The sequence below is a fragment of the Trichosurus vulpecula genome, chromosome 2 (assembly GCF_011100635.1).
Source record: "Trichosurus vulpecula isolate mTriVul1 chromosome 2, mTriVul1.pri, whole genome shotgun sequence".
Lineage (NCBI taxonomy): Eukaryota > Metazoa > Chordata > Mammalia > Diprotodontia > Phalangeridae > Trichosurus > Trichosurus vulpecula.
Genome location: NC_050574.1, coordinates 158161554 through 158180251, shown reverse-complemented (window position 1 = coordinate 158180251; position 18698 = coordinate 158161554). Strand labels below are relative to the sequence as shown.

Sequence of the window (18698 nt, the reverse complement as noted above, 5' to 3'; positions counted from 1 at the left end):
GAATCATAGATCTTAGCGATACAATGGATCTAAAGAGATACATAACCCTTCCTTCAAAGAGGCGAGGTATTAATAGACTCTTTTTATAGATGGGACAGCTAAGGCCTAGAGAAGTTCAATGCCTTATCCAACTAATAAATAAAATTATGATTCTGGCTATGTTTATGGCCTTTGAGGCATTTACAATTCATTAACAGTGATAAAAGTAACAAATATGCAATCAACAAGTCAGCTGAACAAGCATTTTAATGTTTACTATGCATAAACTATCATGCTAGATTCTGGGGATAAAAAGAAAAAAATAAAAAGCCCCCATTTTCAGGGTGTTCACATTGTACTGTGGAGAAACAACAGGTACACAGATGAATAAATATGGCATATATACAAAGTGATCTCTGGGTGTTGGGGCAAATAGAGGTTCAAAACAAGCATTCTAGGCATGGGGGACAGCCCAAATATTAGATCTTTATAAGTTATAGAGAGAGCCTAAGCCCTTTGGACTCTTAATAACTCGGGTTAGCCAGCTACAGGATCTGAAAGTGACCCTATTGGCCATTGGGTGGAGTGATTAACTTTACAAATGGCGGCCCTCTCCACTCTAAGCTCCATGGTCCTGCTTGCACAGAGTTGGCTTCCTCCAGGGCTCTCTCTATTCCTTGCCCAACACAAAGCTCGTCTTTTTCTCATACAGATTTTTGAGTCTGATGATCATGATCATTTTGAACGAAAATGCTGAATTGCTGCGACTGAATGAAAGAAGACCTGCATTTTAGTGCCAGTTGGCCTCATTAAATTTCAGCCACCATTAAATTTTGCATGTGAACAGCAGTTCAGCAGGTGTGAGGGAGCTGTGTGATTGCCTCTGTAGCTGCCGCTGGCTGATAGGCACCTCGTACACACTAACTCACAAGGAAGCCTGACATAAAATCAGGCAGAAGGGAAATTACACATGAAACCTAATCTGACCAGGAAAGGGAGACTGGAAAAGCATTACCCAACTCATTCTAAAAGGGCCTGTTGACCAGCATGTAGAGGAGAGATGGTCTAGAAGAAGGGTCTGCTAGTAAGGTCAAGAATTGACCTAAGTATGAGTAGTAGTGGGAGAACTGGATGGTTGCCCTCCTGGCATTTTTCTAAGGGCTTGATTTCAGCTCTATGAAATAAATAAGAAGCTTGCAAGTATATTTCAATTAAATAAACATCTATCAAGTGCCTACTGTGTGCCAGACATTGTGCTACATGCTGCTTGAGTGTAAGGCAATGTGCTACTATGGCAAGAAACTAGGCTTAGAGTCAGAATCCTACCCGAGACACTTAGCTTCCTGTTCTGTAAAACGAAGGTAATGATATTTATACTGGCCAAGAATTAAGAGTTGTTGTGAGGAAAGAGGTATATAAATGTTTGTGTGTGTGTGTGTGTGTGTGTGTGTGTGTGGGCATGCGTGTGAATCTATAGAAGTGTCAGTAGGTACGTGTCATAAGATAAGGGTAAAGTGGTGCTAGACAGACACCTAAAAGAGGCCTGGGTTATTGTGCCAGCTCTACAGAGGATTCACTTTGACCGAGTCACCGAACTGCTTTATGTCTCTTTATGTTTAAACTGTTTTTAATGTACCTATGATACAAGCAAAATAATTTCTGTTGTACATACCTTAGAGGACTTTTTGAGGTTCAACTAAGAATAACCAGCCAGAAAAGATAGTGCATAAAGTCCTGGACTTGAAGACAGGAAGACCTGAGTTAAAATCTTGTCTCAGTTACTCTCTAGCTGTGTGACCTTGGGCAAGTCACCTGAGTGACCTCTTTCAGCCTCTATTCTCTTATCTACAAAATGAGGACAATAATCCCGCCTAACTTATAAGGTTGTTATTGGAAGGATGAAATGATATAATGTGTTTAAAGCATTTTACATATGTGAAAGCACTATATAAATACTGTTACTATTTTTATTGTTGTTATTATGCTAACAAGGCCTCTCCCCCTTACCCCCATCAATCAGTCACCATCCTTATTACACCGGGAAACAATTCTACCTTCTAGCTTCTACCAGATGGGAGAGAGAGGCATTTATGATTTCAAATAGCCCTGAATGTTTGTTTTGCGTCTATGGAAGTCCATTAGTCCATTCTTAAATTCTGCAAGTCCATTCTACAGCACAAACCATCCGTTTCCTACATACAAACATTCATAACAGATATTCCTTTGAAGTAACAGAATAAAATGATGTAGGTGTAGATATATAGTGTCCCACGTGTATGAACTCCTTCTTGAGCTGTCCAGAAGGATTAGCTTTTCTTCTATCCTGATGGTGAGAGGCAACATAGTATTTCTAGATGGAGGTCTAGACTTAGAGGCTAGAAGACTTGAATTCACATCTTCTTCCTCCCTAGCACTTTCTGGCTTTTTGAGCAAGGGCAGAACGAATCAGCTCTCTGAACCATAATTTTGTCACCTATAAAATAAAGATGTGATGATAATTTAGTACCTACCAACAAAGTGTTGTTGGGGAGCTGAAGTGGAATAATATATGTAAAAGGACCTTATGAACCTCAAAGGGCTATATAGATATCACCTATCTGTAATGGTTGCAATACGGTTCAAAAGGTAGGATGGTCCCTTTCGATTTTTGTCTGGACCAGATCTGTCTTTTCATTACTGTAGGGAACTTTCTGTCAGGAATCTGTTCTGTCTGTAGATCAACACCTTCTCTGAAAGCTATAGCTTTCCCCAGGGTACAGAGAGGTTATGAGCCCTGTCTGAGATCACACAGCTCATATGTGTCAGAAGTAGGACATAAACACAGGTCTTCCTGAATCTGAGGCCACTGCCTCCCTTTCCAATATGTGTATGGAATTGTAAGTATTTAACTATATATCTATCTACATGTGTGTATGTATATGTGTGTATATGTATATGTACATACATGTATGCATACATACATATATGCCATGGAAAGTATCATTGCATGAAGTTGTACTCAGCACAGTGGTGAAATCATCCAGAAAATGTGGTTCAGCCAAGCAAATACACTGTATGATTCAGGCTTCTGTGAGAAAACCACAGGAGACCAACTCAGAACTGGTACTGTACATTTCTATAGTTTAAGGGAGAGGAGAGAAGGGAGCTGGAGGGGCTTTGGCCAAGATGAGTTCTGATGTGAGATATTAACTCTTAACCATGACCTTGTGCGGTTCCATCTTGGGATGAATCGGATACAAATCTAGATAGTGGTCCAGGTAAAAAAATACGAATCGCAACTGATGGTGATGCTAGGTTCTTGAATGCTGTGTATGTATCGTCGGGCAAATCTCAATGTAACGAAAAAGAGGGGAGAGGGAAGGCTCTAATGATGCCAGAGCTTCCATCCTGAGAGCCCAGCTGCATCTCCTTCCTCTCAGCTGCTTCCAAAGCACCCGCCATCTTTAATCCAGATAAATTGTATGTTTGTCAACTGCAAGAACTTTCCTGTGTCTTAAATTACCACCTGACTATGAGATTAAAGCTGTTTCAAAGTAGAGCATATTGTTTGCAGCCTCACCCTGGGCAAAAAAGCTGTCTGAACTGGATACCTTGGAAACAGACAGGACTGGGTGGGAAAGTCCTCATAGGGTTACTGAAACTATTAGGCTTGTTAATAGCAGTCGAGAAGTGTGAATTAGTGGAAAGTGAGTTGGCCCCAGCCAGAAAAACCTATATTCAGATTACCTCTCTGACAGATATTAACTATGTGACCGTTGGAAGTCAGGAGGCCCTGGGTTCAAGCACTGCCTCTGCGACCTGGAGCAAATCCCTTAGCCTCTCAGTATTTCAGGCTATTCTCTAAGACTGTAAGTTGCCAATCAGCATTGATAGAGAGAAAGTTCTTTCTTGAGACTTTATTAAACTTGATGAAAGCACAGATGAGTCCAGACCAAAAAAAAAAAATAAAACAAAATAAATTGCCAGCTACTACCTAATACAATACTGTGTATCTTTTGCAAACTTTTAAATCATGCATTTGACAAAAAAGGAAAGCTGTTCAAATGTGGCTGGGCCAGACCCTACATCATTCCCAGGTTAGTAGTCAGGAAGACCAGCAGCTCCCATTAGAAACCTCTTAATGTTTTGATTACAGGAAGTATCTACAAAGCAGAGTAATTAGCTTCAGGCTTGGTTTGAACACCCTAGTCTGCTCTGATGATTTTACACTTTGACATGCTGCAAAATTTAACATGTGCAAAAGGTATTTTTAAATAACATACAGGTTGAAAAAGGGAATAAAATGGCAAACACTAACCAAGCTCCCTTTTGGTCTTGCCATGATGCAGAGTGAAAATGAACTTTTTTGGCTGAACAAAATGAATCCCTTTCCCCTCTGCACCAATTCTGGACATAAACTGACTAGCCTGAAAATTCGTGACATAAATCTTTCATCCCTCCATTAAGATAGATGTTTCTGACCCTAGTACACATTTATGATTAAATCTGAATTCCTTAGGGATAGTTATGATGACAGACTATCCTCCCAGAAGTCTGCAGACACTTCCTGAGGGATGAGGGGGTCATTGTTTTACAATTAAAAAAGTGCCTTGTGGCCCATACCAATTATAGGACATATATATGTCCTAAAATAGTAATTTTGTAAATGTGATTTGTCAAAGCCAATTAAGTTATTAGGAGTTGTTTGAAGTTGACCAGGTCTTAGGTATTTAGGGAGCCCTCAGGTGTAGCTGCAAAGAGAAGGCTTTGCTCCTAAAAATCTTTCCCAGGATTCAGACAACTTTGTTAGAATCTTATTGTATCTGAGCCATGATGAGGCAGGTGCTGATCTGTTCCACCTCAGTCATAAGGAATTCAGCCCCTGTAACAGCACCTATTCTAGACATGACCTAAGTACTTCCAAATGTTTACAGAGAAGAAAAATCCATGTTCTAGTTTGGAGAAACCCGCTTGCTCAATAACCTCCCTATTAAGCCTTTCTTTACTTGAACAGACCAACAGACATAGAGAGGGGAGGTGGGGAGAAAGAGCAGAAGACAGAGAGGGAGGCAAAGACAGACGGAGAGATTGAGATAGAAAGAGATGGAGGACAGAGAGACACAAAAGATAAAGAGATACAGTAAGAGTTCCCTGAGAAGGATGGACCCCTGTGTTTTACTTTTTTGTCATAAGGACTGGTGGGGGTAGCTTTTGTTGCAGAGTGGAATGAGAATAGGGCCAGAGATAAAACCTCCACTGCAGCCAGAATGTTTCCTATTCTGTGTTTTCCAGTTAGGAGATCAGAGAGGATACTTTTTAAGGATTCTAAAAAAGGCTGAATGAGACAGTACTCCATCCCATCCTACCCCCTTACCAAGAACTTTGGCTTTCTCTCTAAATAACCTTTTCAAAGCCAGACTGCTGGGAATATTGCTTTTAGAAAGAAAAAAAATGGTGATGTGAGTCACCTGTATAGTTCAAATGGAAAAGATATTTCCTATGGTTTGGTCAGCAATACAGTGATTAAATACATAGTCAGATGTTATGCTTAATTAGGGGACTGGTAACGCAGATGATCTAGAAATTATTAACATTTGTTTGGGGGATGCACCTTGTAATTATTTTTTACAGCAATATAACTTGCTAATTCGGTATGGCTTGAAGAAATGTTGATATTAGTTTGTAATCCCTGAGCACAAATCAGCCGTCTTGCAAGTGGAGGAGCCTAGAATTGTGCTGGGTGTCAGAAAATAGGAATAATCCACATAGAGATCATTGAGAGTTGACTTAATGCCAATGAAATGTGACTGTTACCCCAACCTACCTATTGGTCTTGCAAGTAAATATTGAAGAATGTGTCTGACCCCATTATCTATGAATGGTCTGGGCATTTGGACAAAACAGATTGTTTTTGCCTAAAAGTACCAACAACCACTTAACATTAGTCATTAACAGTTACTTGGAAGAAGACATAGGATGCCCAACCAACTGCTTCTAAGCCGGGGGAGCATTGCAAAAGACCTGGCAGCACCAAAGATTTCCAAGGAGGTCAAAAGGTGAATTTTTGTTGAATCGTTGTCGCTAAACAACAGGTTTCCCTATGCTTTAAAGTGTCCAGGTCCTTCCTTCTCCCTCCTTGTTTCCTTTAAAACCAGATGTATAGTTATTTCTAAATTTTCTGTTAAAAATCCTTTCATCAGCAGAGACGTGATAAACCGGTTCAGGGCCAGGCAACATCTTTTATGGCTAAGCTATAAACCACTGAAAAATAGAATTTATAAATTTTGGGTTTGTTCTTGCCACTTATATTGCTTCTCTCAAAGATTACAGTTCCTAAAATATTTATATGTTGTTAAAGTTGAATTGCTATTTTCTTCTAGACTAAGAAATTAATGTTTAGTAGGACAGTATGCTTAATGGTCAGGATAGAATAGAAATCTAAGAAAAATATAATAGGCCAGATCTTGCCGAGTGATAGAGCTGCTGAATCCCCAGAAGTGTTAAATTCACATAAAGGGGCTCTAACTCTTTTAGGCCACTGGGAACCCATTTAGAAAATTACTGTTCCAGTTGTGAGTTATTTTTAATTTGTCTCCTTTTATAGCCACTTTATTACTTACCCTGATGTAATTTACACTTAAGGAGTAGCTCTCTCACCAGGTAGGAAATGGCCTAATTACTTTTGAAATATCCAGATTCCATGAAAAGTGCATTTCCTGTGTTTGCCAAGGTTGCAGAATCAAAATAACTCATTTGGCGCCTAATTTCATAGTTGAATCTGTTAATCTGCTTCCCAGGATTTTTTTTCTAAAGAATTAATACAAGTTTCATCCTCCTGTGCCATTAGGATCATGGTTGGGAAGGATGTTTTCCTTTGAAATAGCTAATTCTACTTTTCATGAATGTTGCTATATCGCATTTGCACAAAGTCAGAAAAACAGCATGAAGTGGGAGAGATTAGGAAATAGTCAAGTGCTCTGCCTCCATAACTGTAAATTAATTCAGCAAAACAATCCATTCTTTTTTTGTGGGGGGGGGGGGTCCATAGCAATATTCTTTTTACTCACTTAGATTCTATGCAAATTTAGGCAAAATTCAAGGGCCCTTGGTGGGAGCCTGGAGAACAAGTCCACCTCTACCCCACCCTTTGGCCCAACCTTGGTGATAAAGGTCAGATGGAGTATGGGAAGGGGTTGGGGGTGGGGTAAGTATTAGATTATGAATTAGAAGACCTAGGTTCAAAGCCCAGGTAACTTACATGCATGACCTTGGTCAAAACACTTGTCCTCTTTAGGTCTTATATTCTTTACCTGTAAAAATAAGGCAAATAAACTAAATAGTCTCTTAAGGTTTATTCCAGCTCCAGATCCTACAATCTCCAGATTTTCATCAGTCCCAAGAAACCTTATCTCCACAAATCTCAAGTGGTGAGATGATAAACATTTTCCCAATCTCCATGAGGGAACTGGTCTAATCCCGGTCTAGTTCACTTTTAAATTGGAGATCTCAATGCAGCAACATAGACAGTAGATGTTAGAGGTATTCTTTATGTACGCCACAATGTAGGAAGTCCATATAAGATAGTGCCACCCTTACTCTTTGAATCCTTGCTGTTCTCTAGCACCATTCTTGGCCAATTTCTGCTTTCCACTCATCTCTTTGTATACTTAACTGTGTTGTTCCATTTGTAATAGGAGGACTCTGTCCAGGGTCAAATGATCCTTGCATGGAGAAGCCCTGTCCTGGGGACATGCAGTGTGTTGGTTATGAAGCCAATAGAAGACCGTTCATCTGCCAGTGTCCACCAGGAAAACTTGGCGAATGCTCAGGTACAGAATGGTGTTGGATGAAGAATGTTGTAACTTTGGTTTCTATAGCACTTACCCTTGATTAAATCATTCCCCCCAAACTCTTAGAAGGCATTTCTTGACAGCATATGAAATGCCTTTCTGAATTGACCCACATGTGATGCACACTCTCAAAATTTATTTGTGATTTCTCTGAGCTTCTTACACTCATTTGTTTGGGTAGCCACTCCAACTTGGAGATCATAGACTGCATGATGGATTTAGAATCAGGAAATCCTGCCTCATACCCATAGGTCACTATGTGACCTTGGCCAAATCACTTCATCTTTCTAGGTCATAGTTCCCTCATCTGTAAAATGAGCATCCAGTGACCTCCAGGATCTCTTTCTGCCCTAAATCTATAAGCTTGTGATTCTACCATTAATGTCCTCATACCCGATGTTGTGAAGAGGGAGCTGTCAGTCCACAAATATTTTATTTAAATGCCTTCTTTGTGCCGGTCACTGTGCTAACAATTGCCTGCCACTGGGTTCTACCAGGAATCCAGAACCTAGAATTTAGTATTTCTACTAAATAAAAATGAAATAACTATGTACTACTTATAATGGAATAACCAAAAAATGCTGTAGGCTTTTTCAGTTTCATTTCATCTATTTTAAAAGTGTGACATTGTAGAAGATAGAAGATTGGTGGAGCAAAGGGCAGCTCATCTTTAGTATAGTCCTTGCTATTCAGAGTGTTGCATAAATCTGCCATCATAAGAAGATAATACTTTAGATGGAAAAGCCAATCATGGTCTACGGAATAAGCCAAGCAAGCTTGGACCAGTAAGGAATGCATTATCCATCTGAGATGGATGGTAGCATATTTCATAAAACCAGAAGCGTCCACCCCCGTGTCCTGGAAAAAAAATCTTATTTATATGATTTTAGCTTTAAATCTTCCCTCCTTGACCTTCATCCAGCTTTCGATTCGGCTGTTGTGGCCTTCATTCATTTCCAAGCATGGCTTTTTGAATTCTAACATTGATTGTTAAAATATATTGTTGGGGAAGAAGGGGAAGTATAATCATTAGTCATTACCAAAATGTCATTTTGTTATTATAAAGCATATGTGAAATTCAAAAATATGGACAATTTTAGTCAGACTCAGACTCAGTCAGGATTGTTGACATTTCTAGCTCAGTTATTTGGAGATAACAATACAATTTTCTCAGCTATCAGCCCCAAGAACAAAGCAATATACAAAATGGGGTGACTTCCATACTCCATTAGTTATCCCTAGGAACATACCCTTTGAAGATACTCTACTATTTCTTTTTAAAAAGTGTTAGAGTTAGAAAATGACCATTTTACCCAGTATGTTCAGAATGTTCATAAAAAATAGGGGCATAGTTTATACAGAGTATTTAGACTAGAGCCCAAATCTCCTCTCTCCAAACTTCCATTCTGCCAATCAAGTCCCATAATCCACATGTATGATACCAGCCCTTAATTTTCCTTATCCTTATTATCCTATTAAGAGATTGACAGAAATTTTGTTCTCTTCCTCACTCAGTAATCAGTAAATATTTATTAAGCACCTATTATGTATCAGGTATTGTGCTAAACTCTGGGGATAAAAAAAAAGACAAAAGACAGTCCCTGCCCTCGAGGAACTCACAATCTAATGAAAGAAACCACAAGCAAACAAATATGTACAAACAAACTATATATGAGATAAATAAGAGAGAATTAAAAAATGGAAGGCACTAGGATTAAGAGGATTTGGGAAAGTCTTGTTGCAGAAGATGGAATTTCTCCATCCAATATTTCGGTTTTGACCATTACCTGTTAAAATAAATGTAGTTATAGGAGAAAAAGAGGACCAGACTCAAAACCAGGCATTTCAGAAACTTGATTTTATCAACATTTCAAATATGTTGTAAATGTAAAGTGTCATTTTTAATTATTTATAATCATCCTTAGTATAGATTGGTTTGAAATGACTTTTATTTTGCAATACTTGGGAAATCCATTACTTGAAAGTAGGGGAACAATTTTATTTAGTAGCAGAGTTTCATCTGATGGTACTAAAAGTACTTCAGTCCCTTCAGAAACCATTTGTTGCATCTTTTTGAAAGTTAGAATTTTGCTGATTCTCAACAGGAAGAGTTACAGTGGCACAGTGATAATTCAGGTTTTGAAGTGTTAAATTTCCCATTGGCACAGGGCAACCCAGATCCCTAGGATCTGATTGCTTAATAAATTTTTTCAACCCAAATTTAAGGAGTGTGGCATGTAATGGAGGAACTGTTTTTAATCCAGAGTTGATAGGTTTTTATTTAAAAGCTTTCTCCAAAAATGGCTTCATTAGCTGCGCATGATCTTTAATTAAGTCGCTTGGCAGTTGTTGGGTAATTTTGTGTGTCCCTGCTCATTTATGAACATTAAAAGTATATGTATCTTCTCATAATGATTCTTTTAGGGCACACTTCTCTAAGCTTTGCTGGAAACAGTTACATCAAGTACCGGCTTTCTGAAAATAGCAAGAAAGAGGAATTTAAGTTGGCTCTGCGTCTGCGAACACTGCAAAGCAATGGGATTATAATGTACACCAGAGCAAATCCCTGCATAATTCTGAAGGTAATTAAAGTGGGTTATCTTTTGCTGCAGTCATTTCTCTAGCTTATATGTTTGCATTTTGGCTCTCGGTTTGGGGAATGCTGTAATCATTTTGTCTTTGGGTTCAGAAGACCAGAAGCACAATTCAGGGCAAGAGGACAGCAGCCAAGCTGGGAGTGGGGCCAATACCCCCATTTTCCTTTTGAACATCTAGCGTCAAACTTGACTCTGTAAATTGTGTCATCTCCCCCTAGAGTAGGTTTAAGAGTAGTCTCCTTGAGCTATAATCACTCAACAATTCATAGCAACTCTTCTGCAGGGATAGCATTGATTGTAATCCTTCTCTACTCTATTCAGCACCTCTCTCAGCCCAATGGTGAAGCCTCCTTCATTCTGGGACTTCAGGCCTGGAGTGTGGGGAGCTTAGGTTTTCCAGTCCTTGACAGAATATCCTGACTCCTCAGCCTCTGTCATTAAAAGAAAAACAAACCAGCCTGGATTTTTCCTGGGATCCCTGAGATGTACAGAATCTGTGAACAAGACACTCTACACTGCCCACCCCCAACAAAGTCCCCTCCTGGGCCTGTATTCAGCATCCCTGGCATCATTACACTAGCCCTACACCAATGCTACAATAGCCCAGCAAATCGCAAATACATAGATCTCCCTGAAAAAAACGAGAGAGCGGTTATATTTATCAAACCCACACATGAAAGACCAAAATGCAGATTAATTTCTTTGGAGAAATTTTAAACTCAAAATATGCAAACTTACCTAATAACTTATTTGAACAGGGAATTTTAGTACTAATTCAGAAATCTTCAAAGGCTGTTCATACACCCGGGCGGTGCTGTAACCAATTGTGACTTCAGAGGATGACAATAAAACCTCCCTCCCATCTCCCAGAAGAGAGGTGGTGATCATAGGAGCAGAGTGAGGCATACTTTTAACTTCTAGCCAGTCAGATATATGTGTGACTTAACCCTGTTTGCCTCAGTTTCCTTATCTGTAAAATGAGCTAGAGAAAGAAATAACAAACAACTCCCGTATCTTTGCCAAGAAAACCCCAAAGGAGGTTGTGAAGAGTTGGACACAACAGAAAAATGACTAAACAACAAATCAGATATAGCCAATACATTGGTTAGTTTTGCTTAACTGTACACCTTTATTCTGGGCAACTCTAAGTAGCACGGTGGATAGAGTGCCAGGCCTGAAGTCAGGAAGATTCATCTTCCTGAGTTCAAATCTGGCCTCAGGCACTTACTAACTGTATGACCCTGAGCAAGTCACTTAATCCTATTTGCCTCAGTTTCCTCTTCTATAAAGAGAGCTGGAGAAGGAAGTGGCAGACTATTCCAGTATCGTTGCCAAGAAGGCCCCAAATGGGGTCAGGAAGAGTCAGACACAACTGAAACAGTTCGACAGCAATGATAACAACAAAACAACTTTATTTCAAGGAAGAGCGAAGAAAATAGAAGTCATTGGGAAGCCCCTTGTCAAGGCTAGAAATAAAACCTCCCTCTGTGCCATTCTATGCCAGCTGTAGTCATCATCTTTCTGTTAGAGATTCTGACCCCTCGGGGGTTGTTGCTAGCCAGGAGAAATTTACCCTTGCGCAAAACTATTTAGGATCTTGGAATTTAGAGCTGGAAAGGACTTTAGGAATCATCTAGACACCAAGAACCCTACCCTTAAAAACAACCCAGAATGGGCCCTGCTTTGCTTCCTGTTGACCCCCATACACACACATATCCCCCATGTGTCTACGTGTTTATTATTCCATGGAATTTCAATCAGCATCTAAGTTAATCACAACATCTCAGAAACAAAAAGGACTTCATTGGCCTTGTAGTCCAATCCATCCAAGAACAAGGATTCCGCCTACAACATCGCCAATAAGAAGGCATCTAGCTTTTGCTTGAAGAGCACCAGTGACTACTACCTCCTGAGGCAGTCCATTCCACTCTCAGCTCTAATTATTAGAAAGATTATTATCAGACTTAAATTGGGCTCTTTGTAGCTTCCAGCCATCGCTCCTACTTCTGCCATCTGAGGACAAACAGAGTAAGTCTCATCTCTCCTCCACGATAGCCTTCCAGATTCTTGGAGAAGTTTCATGCCGCCATGTCTTCTCTTCTCCAGACTGCACATTCCCAACCCTTTCAGTTGATCCTCAGGTGACATGATCCCTATGTTCTTCCTCATCATCTTGGTTGCCATCCTTTTGGGTCTCTCCAACTTATCAGTGTCACCTAAAATGTGACACCCTGAACCCTACCAAATATTACAGATGAGTTTTCACCAAGGCAGAGTATAGGGAAGCTATCATCTCCTTTTTCCTGGATATTGTGGCACTCTTATTGGAGCCCAAGACAAGAAGGAACAAAGGACCTCTCCTCAGAATGGTTTTAAAATAAATAAAGTACATAAGCTAAAATGTTTTGCAAAGGAAACCAATTATATTGATATAGTTTTAAAGAGATTTTTTTAAAAGTTCATGCACCCCAAATTAAAAATCTTAGCCTTAGAAGAAGCTTACGGAAAATCCCACGATCAAGCTTTTTTCTTCAATTTGGGGAAAAATATTATCAATGTTTTTTTTTGGAAAGGCAGTGTTGAGAAGAGTATTTCCATGTAACTCGATTTTATTGACCAAAAGATTATGATCCACTTTTCATAGTGGGAAAAGAAAAATACGTACAAAAGCAAGGGCTCTGGATTTTTCTTTGTTTTCATTTGCTTTCGAGATAGGCTCCCTTGTGAACGTCAGATGTTTTCAGAATGGGTTTAAAGGGGAAGAATGAAAGCAAAGTTTTCAGGAACTATTATGGAATACTTCTACCTATTCTGTCTATAAAGCATAATCCAAAGACAGCAACCAATTTGTGCAGCTTCAGTTCTATTCTTTACCAAAACCTTTCTTTCCTTCCTTGGTCCTCTCTGCCTTCCTCTCTTGCTTCTGAGTTGAAGTAGGAGCCTGAAGCCTTTGATGAATGCAGCTCTTTTTATTAAGCAAAAGTTTACAGTATCTTGCACATAGTGTGCTCTCATTAAATGCTTAGTGAATGGAATTTTAATGAATAAATATCTTCCATGGCATTGAACTTGGGGTAATCAAAACCACTCACAGACAGGATTTCTTTTTCCTCCAAAATGGGGCTTCTCTTAACCTTGACATTTCACTTTAATCTGAAAAGCAACCTCCTTTCTAAATCCTGGGATATAAATCAAACAACAAATTATTAACGTTTGACAGATACAAAGATTCTGGCATGGACTTCATTTTCTAAAACAAGTATGTTTCTGAAATTTATGTAAATTCAATTTTTTTTTTGTAAAAGCAGTCATATTTGAAATATACTAGAAGAGCCTGCTATTTAAAGGAAAATTTTATGAATACTTTTGTAATGCTAATTCTCACCCCCAAATTGCTTGTCTTTGTATATTTGGGGTTTTTCATATGTTGGGCTGTCTTAAATCAGAGCACATCTGTACTAAACTATTAATAGCTCTGAACATCCACTTTGGGAATTTGAATCTGTTTGCTTGGCATTTTGTGCCTCTTGCAAGACTTCATTTTATTGGGTTTTGGTGCAATGTGTATACCTTGTGCTTCGTTCAGCAGCCAATGAAGTAGAAACGCATTGTTTCCATTGTGAGTTCTGGTTCCTTGTATTTTCTGAGTTAGCATGCCATCTTTGGAAAGCACTTAGGATAACAAAGTAGGTGAAAGGTGTCTCTCAAGAGAATTATATGGGGATAGAATGAAGTGAGGGCGTTCACAATGCCTTGGAATTAAAGCTCCCTATGTCAGGCCCTAACACTAATATATAACTGTCAGGCTTCTGAACCTTCAGAGTTTTGTATTGCTTTATATGGCAAGGATTTATCTTAGAATGTTTCTCAGGGTGCAGCCTTTGCCAATCCTGTGGCCCACTCACCAATGCCTGGACCTCAGGCAGCTGGACAGCCCGTGACATAAGATCCCCCTGAAGACACAGTCACCAGCAGTGGGTGAGAGGGAAGAGAACAAACATTTATTAAGCACCTACTAAGAGCAGCTAGGTGGTACTCTAAATAGAGCACCTGCCCTGGAATCAGGAAAACCTGAATTTAAATTTGGCCTTAGATACTTATTAGCTGTGTGACCCTGGGCAGGTCATTTAACCCTGTCTGCCTCAGTTTCCTCATCTCTGAAATGAGCGGGAGAGGGAAATGGCAAACCACTCCAGTGTCTTTGTCAAGAAAACCCCAAATGGGGTCACAAAGAGTCAGATACTACTGAAACAACTGAACAGTAACAAAAATATGCCAAGCGCTGTGCTAGTTACTGGGAATCCTTAAAAAAGACATGGTTCTTGTCTTCAGGGACCTTCCATTCTACCGAGGGATATAACATGTATACGGATAAGTAAAACTCAGATCGTTTAAGGAGGGAGAAAACTAACAACTGAGGGAGATAGGAAAGGCTTCCCGTAAGAGGTGGTACCTGAACTGAGCCTTAAAGGAAGCTATGGATTCTAAAATGCAAAAGTCTGCCGGGATTGCCTTCCAGACTCAGTCAAGGAGACAGTAGATGGAGTGCTGGGTATGGGGAATGGCTAAGAAGCCAAGATATGTAATAGACAAGTAGGCTAACTGTAGGTGGAATTATGAAAAGTTAAGTAACATTGCAAGGCAACCTAAGATAAATGCCAAATTAAAAGTATAGGTAATAAAAAGGTATAAAAAGTTGGAGGATGGGGAGATTATTGTGAGCTGAGGGTGGTTGGGGAGGACCTGTGTGGTGGGTAGGTGAGATTGGGTTTGGGTTTGTTTGGGAATGTACCAACTGTATACATTTAAAGCAACTTTAAACCAGGCTTTAAAACACCAGTTCTTACAACTCGCAGTGTCTATCCACAAGACAAGGAAGACTCTAGTGCAGTCCCAACCTAAACTATCAGCAACCTCAAATGAGAGTTAGACCAGCTTCTGCTTAAAAGGCCTTTAGAGTTGAGGAAAGACTCCCCTATGGTGGCCACCCATTGCATTTGGGGATAGTTCTGATTGCATGATTCTGATTAAAAGCTTCATCTTTTCTGTCTTCTTCCAGTCATGCCTATAAGGCTGGGGGAGGCGGGGGCAGGGAGGACATCTGTAGTCAATCCCCACTCTTTTATATATAGTCTTCCTGGCAGCATTGAACACCGTGACAAGAAAGGTTAATTCTTTCTGCCATAAGTTTAATTTTTATTAAAATTTGCCTTTGCCTACGATGTGATTTCTTTTAGCTCCAGTGTAATGACTCTGAGACTCTGGGCCTTTGGAATCCAGGCTGCTGCCTGGAAATCATGACTGATTTCAAGCAACTCAAAGACTCTAAATATTTTATCACGCTGAGTCTATAAATAATAAATTCCACTGAACAAATTGCTTATCCCTAACTTCTGCCCACCCCCACCCACAGTAGCATACCAATTACAGTAACATTGTATTCAGTAATAAAGCGTTTCATTCATGTCTGAACTTCAGTTGTAACAGCTTGTCCACTGACTAATGGGACACTTTATCATTGTAAAAAGGTGGTTTATTTGGGATCTGGCCTGTTTTAAAGGTAGTAAAGTGAAATAATGTTAGATCATATTTCTCCAGGATTGATCAGACTTCTAAAGAGCAACCAATATTTTGTTTCTTTTTGCATTAATCACCTACATTTGAAATGGAAAAGGGTTAAAAAGTTTTGGTGAGAGAAAGCTTAGGGACGACATTCTGTTATGTTACCCTCCTAAAAAGGTATATAATTTCCAAGGCCCTACCCAACAATTTTTAAAGTCAAATGAAACGATGGTGTGAAAAAGACTTTACAAACCTTAAAACATAGTATAAATATAAGCAATTATTTAATTCAAAATGAATATTATTTTCAAAAAATAGAATAAAGTAAAATTTTAAAATTAAAATTTCAAAATAAAGTAAAACTTTAAAAATAAGGATGTGCTGATGTGCTGTAGCTCCCTTCCCATTCAATAAATGTAGAAAAACGTTATGTTACTTTGTGCTCAGTGATCTCTATCATTTTATGTATATTAATATTGCTTCAGTTCTCTTGAATGAGATTGTGGCTTCAACATCAAACCAAGTGTGAGAGGAGTTTGGAATTGGTGAAATCTTAATTCTGTTCATCTTTTTTGATAAAAGTCGCCATAAAATGTAACAGCACGAACCAAATATTCACCCTCCTTCCTCTTCCCTTCCCTCATAGATTGGTAGGCACTATATTAAAGCCATAGCATGTAACAGCAGATGGACTGTGCAAGAGGGAGGAAGTCCCCAAAGGATCATTTTATTCCTTACATTGATATACAGATATGGACATTATCCAAGAGTCATGGCCAAGCATGTATTCTGGTGTGATTTACAATATTCATTCAGTTCATTTCACTGAACCAAAAAAATTATGCAGCCAACACCCATTTATTATACTTAAAATTTCTTGGAGAGGAAAGTAAACACTCCTACTATATGTATTTGTCTCTTTTTAATTCGGATGTTTGAGAGCCATGTGTGTGTACATGTATTGCCTTGTGTGGTAGAGCTTAACGTTATCCGTGTACAGCAATATCCTTGTAAAAAATAAGTTATTGTAGTTTTCTCCTCCATGCAGCTAAAGAATCCTGGACTCAGAGAAGCTACAGAATTTACACAAGATTACAAAGCATTCATTCATTAGATACTTAAATTCTCAAAGCGTATTAAGTCCACAAAGATTTTCACGTATATGACTTTATGTAGCACATACGTTTGTACTATGTATATGATAGGAGCAGCAGCAAGACTGCAACAAAGGAGTCAAGGAGAAAGTCCCAAAGAACTAATGGTCTGTGGAACATGTTGAAGCATAGATAAAAAAATAGTCTGAGAGAATAAGTGGGGCTCTAATAATCCCTGACAGGTCTATCATGAATAAGACACATTTTAGTAAGACTCTCTCAGTGTATTACTCTGTATTCCACTGACATTTATATGGCCCTTACTGTTAATGACCTGAAATGAGGGGGGTTTTTTTGGTGTGTTTTTTTTCTTTTTTAAAGAAAAGTATGAAGAATGCTGAAGCTTGGACCCTGTAAAAGAAATGCTCAGTGATTCCAAATGAACCGGTCGACTTTCCACTCGTAGTTTAATCTCTGGTTTTCACATGGGGTGCTCCTACAGAATTGTCAACAAAGGTTAGGACGGTGGCTTTCACACACTCGCAGAGTTGTAAGGCGGTGTCAGAGGGTAAAGGCCAACTCTCCACTCTAATAATTATAATCATGATAATCATAATAGCTAGCATTTACATAGCATTTTAAGAATTGTACAGTGCTTTATGTATTATCTCATTGGAGAGCTTCAATAAATATAGCGAGGCTAGTCCTACAGCAATAGACATATGAATTCTATCACAGGATCTGTACTCGAAAGTCTTTCCAGCTTGTTAGCACCTTCCAGAGCTTACATGGCTCTCAGAAACCCAAGATCACCTTCAGCCAGCATGAGTCCGGTCAACAAGCATTTATTAAGCCCTCCTTATATGCCAGATTGTCCTAAGCATTGGGAATCCATATAGGAAGGAAGGAAGAAAAAAAGAAACAAATAAAGACAGCCCCTGCCGTCAAGGAGCTTATATTCTAATGAGTAATCAGAATCCTCCTTCAGGAGTACACACTTTAATTTTGAGTTTAACGTTCCTCTTCAATGAAGAGATAAAAGGTCATTTATTAAGCACTTAACACATGCAACACACTGAGGATACAAATAGAAAAGCAAGACAGTCTCCTGAAGAGGAAGAACAAAATCCACTCTATGCTGGAGTCACATTGACAATGAGAATATATACAAAAGCACATTCTTTTTTTGGGGGGGGGGTGGAGAAGGCAGGGCAATTGGGGTTAAGTGATTTGCCCAAGGTCACACAGTTAGTAAGTGTATCAAGTGTCTGAGGCCATATTTGAACTCAGGTCCTCCCGACTTCAGGGCCGGTGCTCTACTCACCGCGCCACCTAGCCACCCCACAAAATTATAATTCACAAAGACTCTGATGAAGGAAAATGTTTTACAATGTAATACATAGATATCACAGTTTGAGAATGTAAACATGAGAACTACAAAAAATTTATAAAATCCTTGATACTTCTCCCGTTCTTACATAATCCATTACCCTCCCCTTTAAACCTATAAAAATGAAAACTGTGCCACGCAGAATTAGAGCAGTGCTTAAAACAATTGGACTCAGTTTCCCCTTGTTTAAATAAGTCACTTTTAGCTTAAATATTAATGCTCTGAAGCAGCTCACGTTCTAATATTT

General features: G+C 39.1%; 1 protein-coding gene across 1 annotated transcript in view; it reads left to right on the top strand.

Annotated features, from left to right (window-relative positions):
• The window catches only part of FAT3 (FAT atypical cadherin 3), a 211087-nt gene that overhangs the window by 162685 nt on the left and 29704 nt on the right, over window positions 1–18698 (top strand). Inside the window, exons 19-20 of the mRNA XM_036743967.1 lie at window positions 7653–7787; window positions 10233–10390. Coding sequence (XP_036599862.1) covers window positions 7653–7787; window positions 10233–10390 — 293 coding nt within the window. The remainder of the gene's footprint in view (window positions 1–7652; window positions 7788–10232; window positions 10391–18698) is intronic.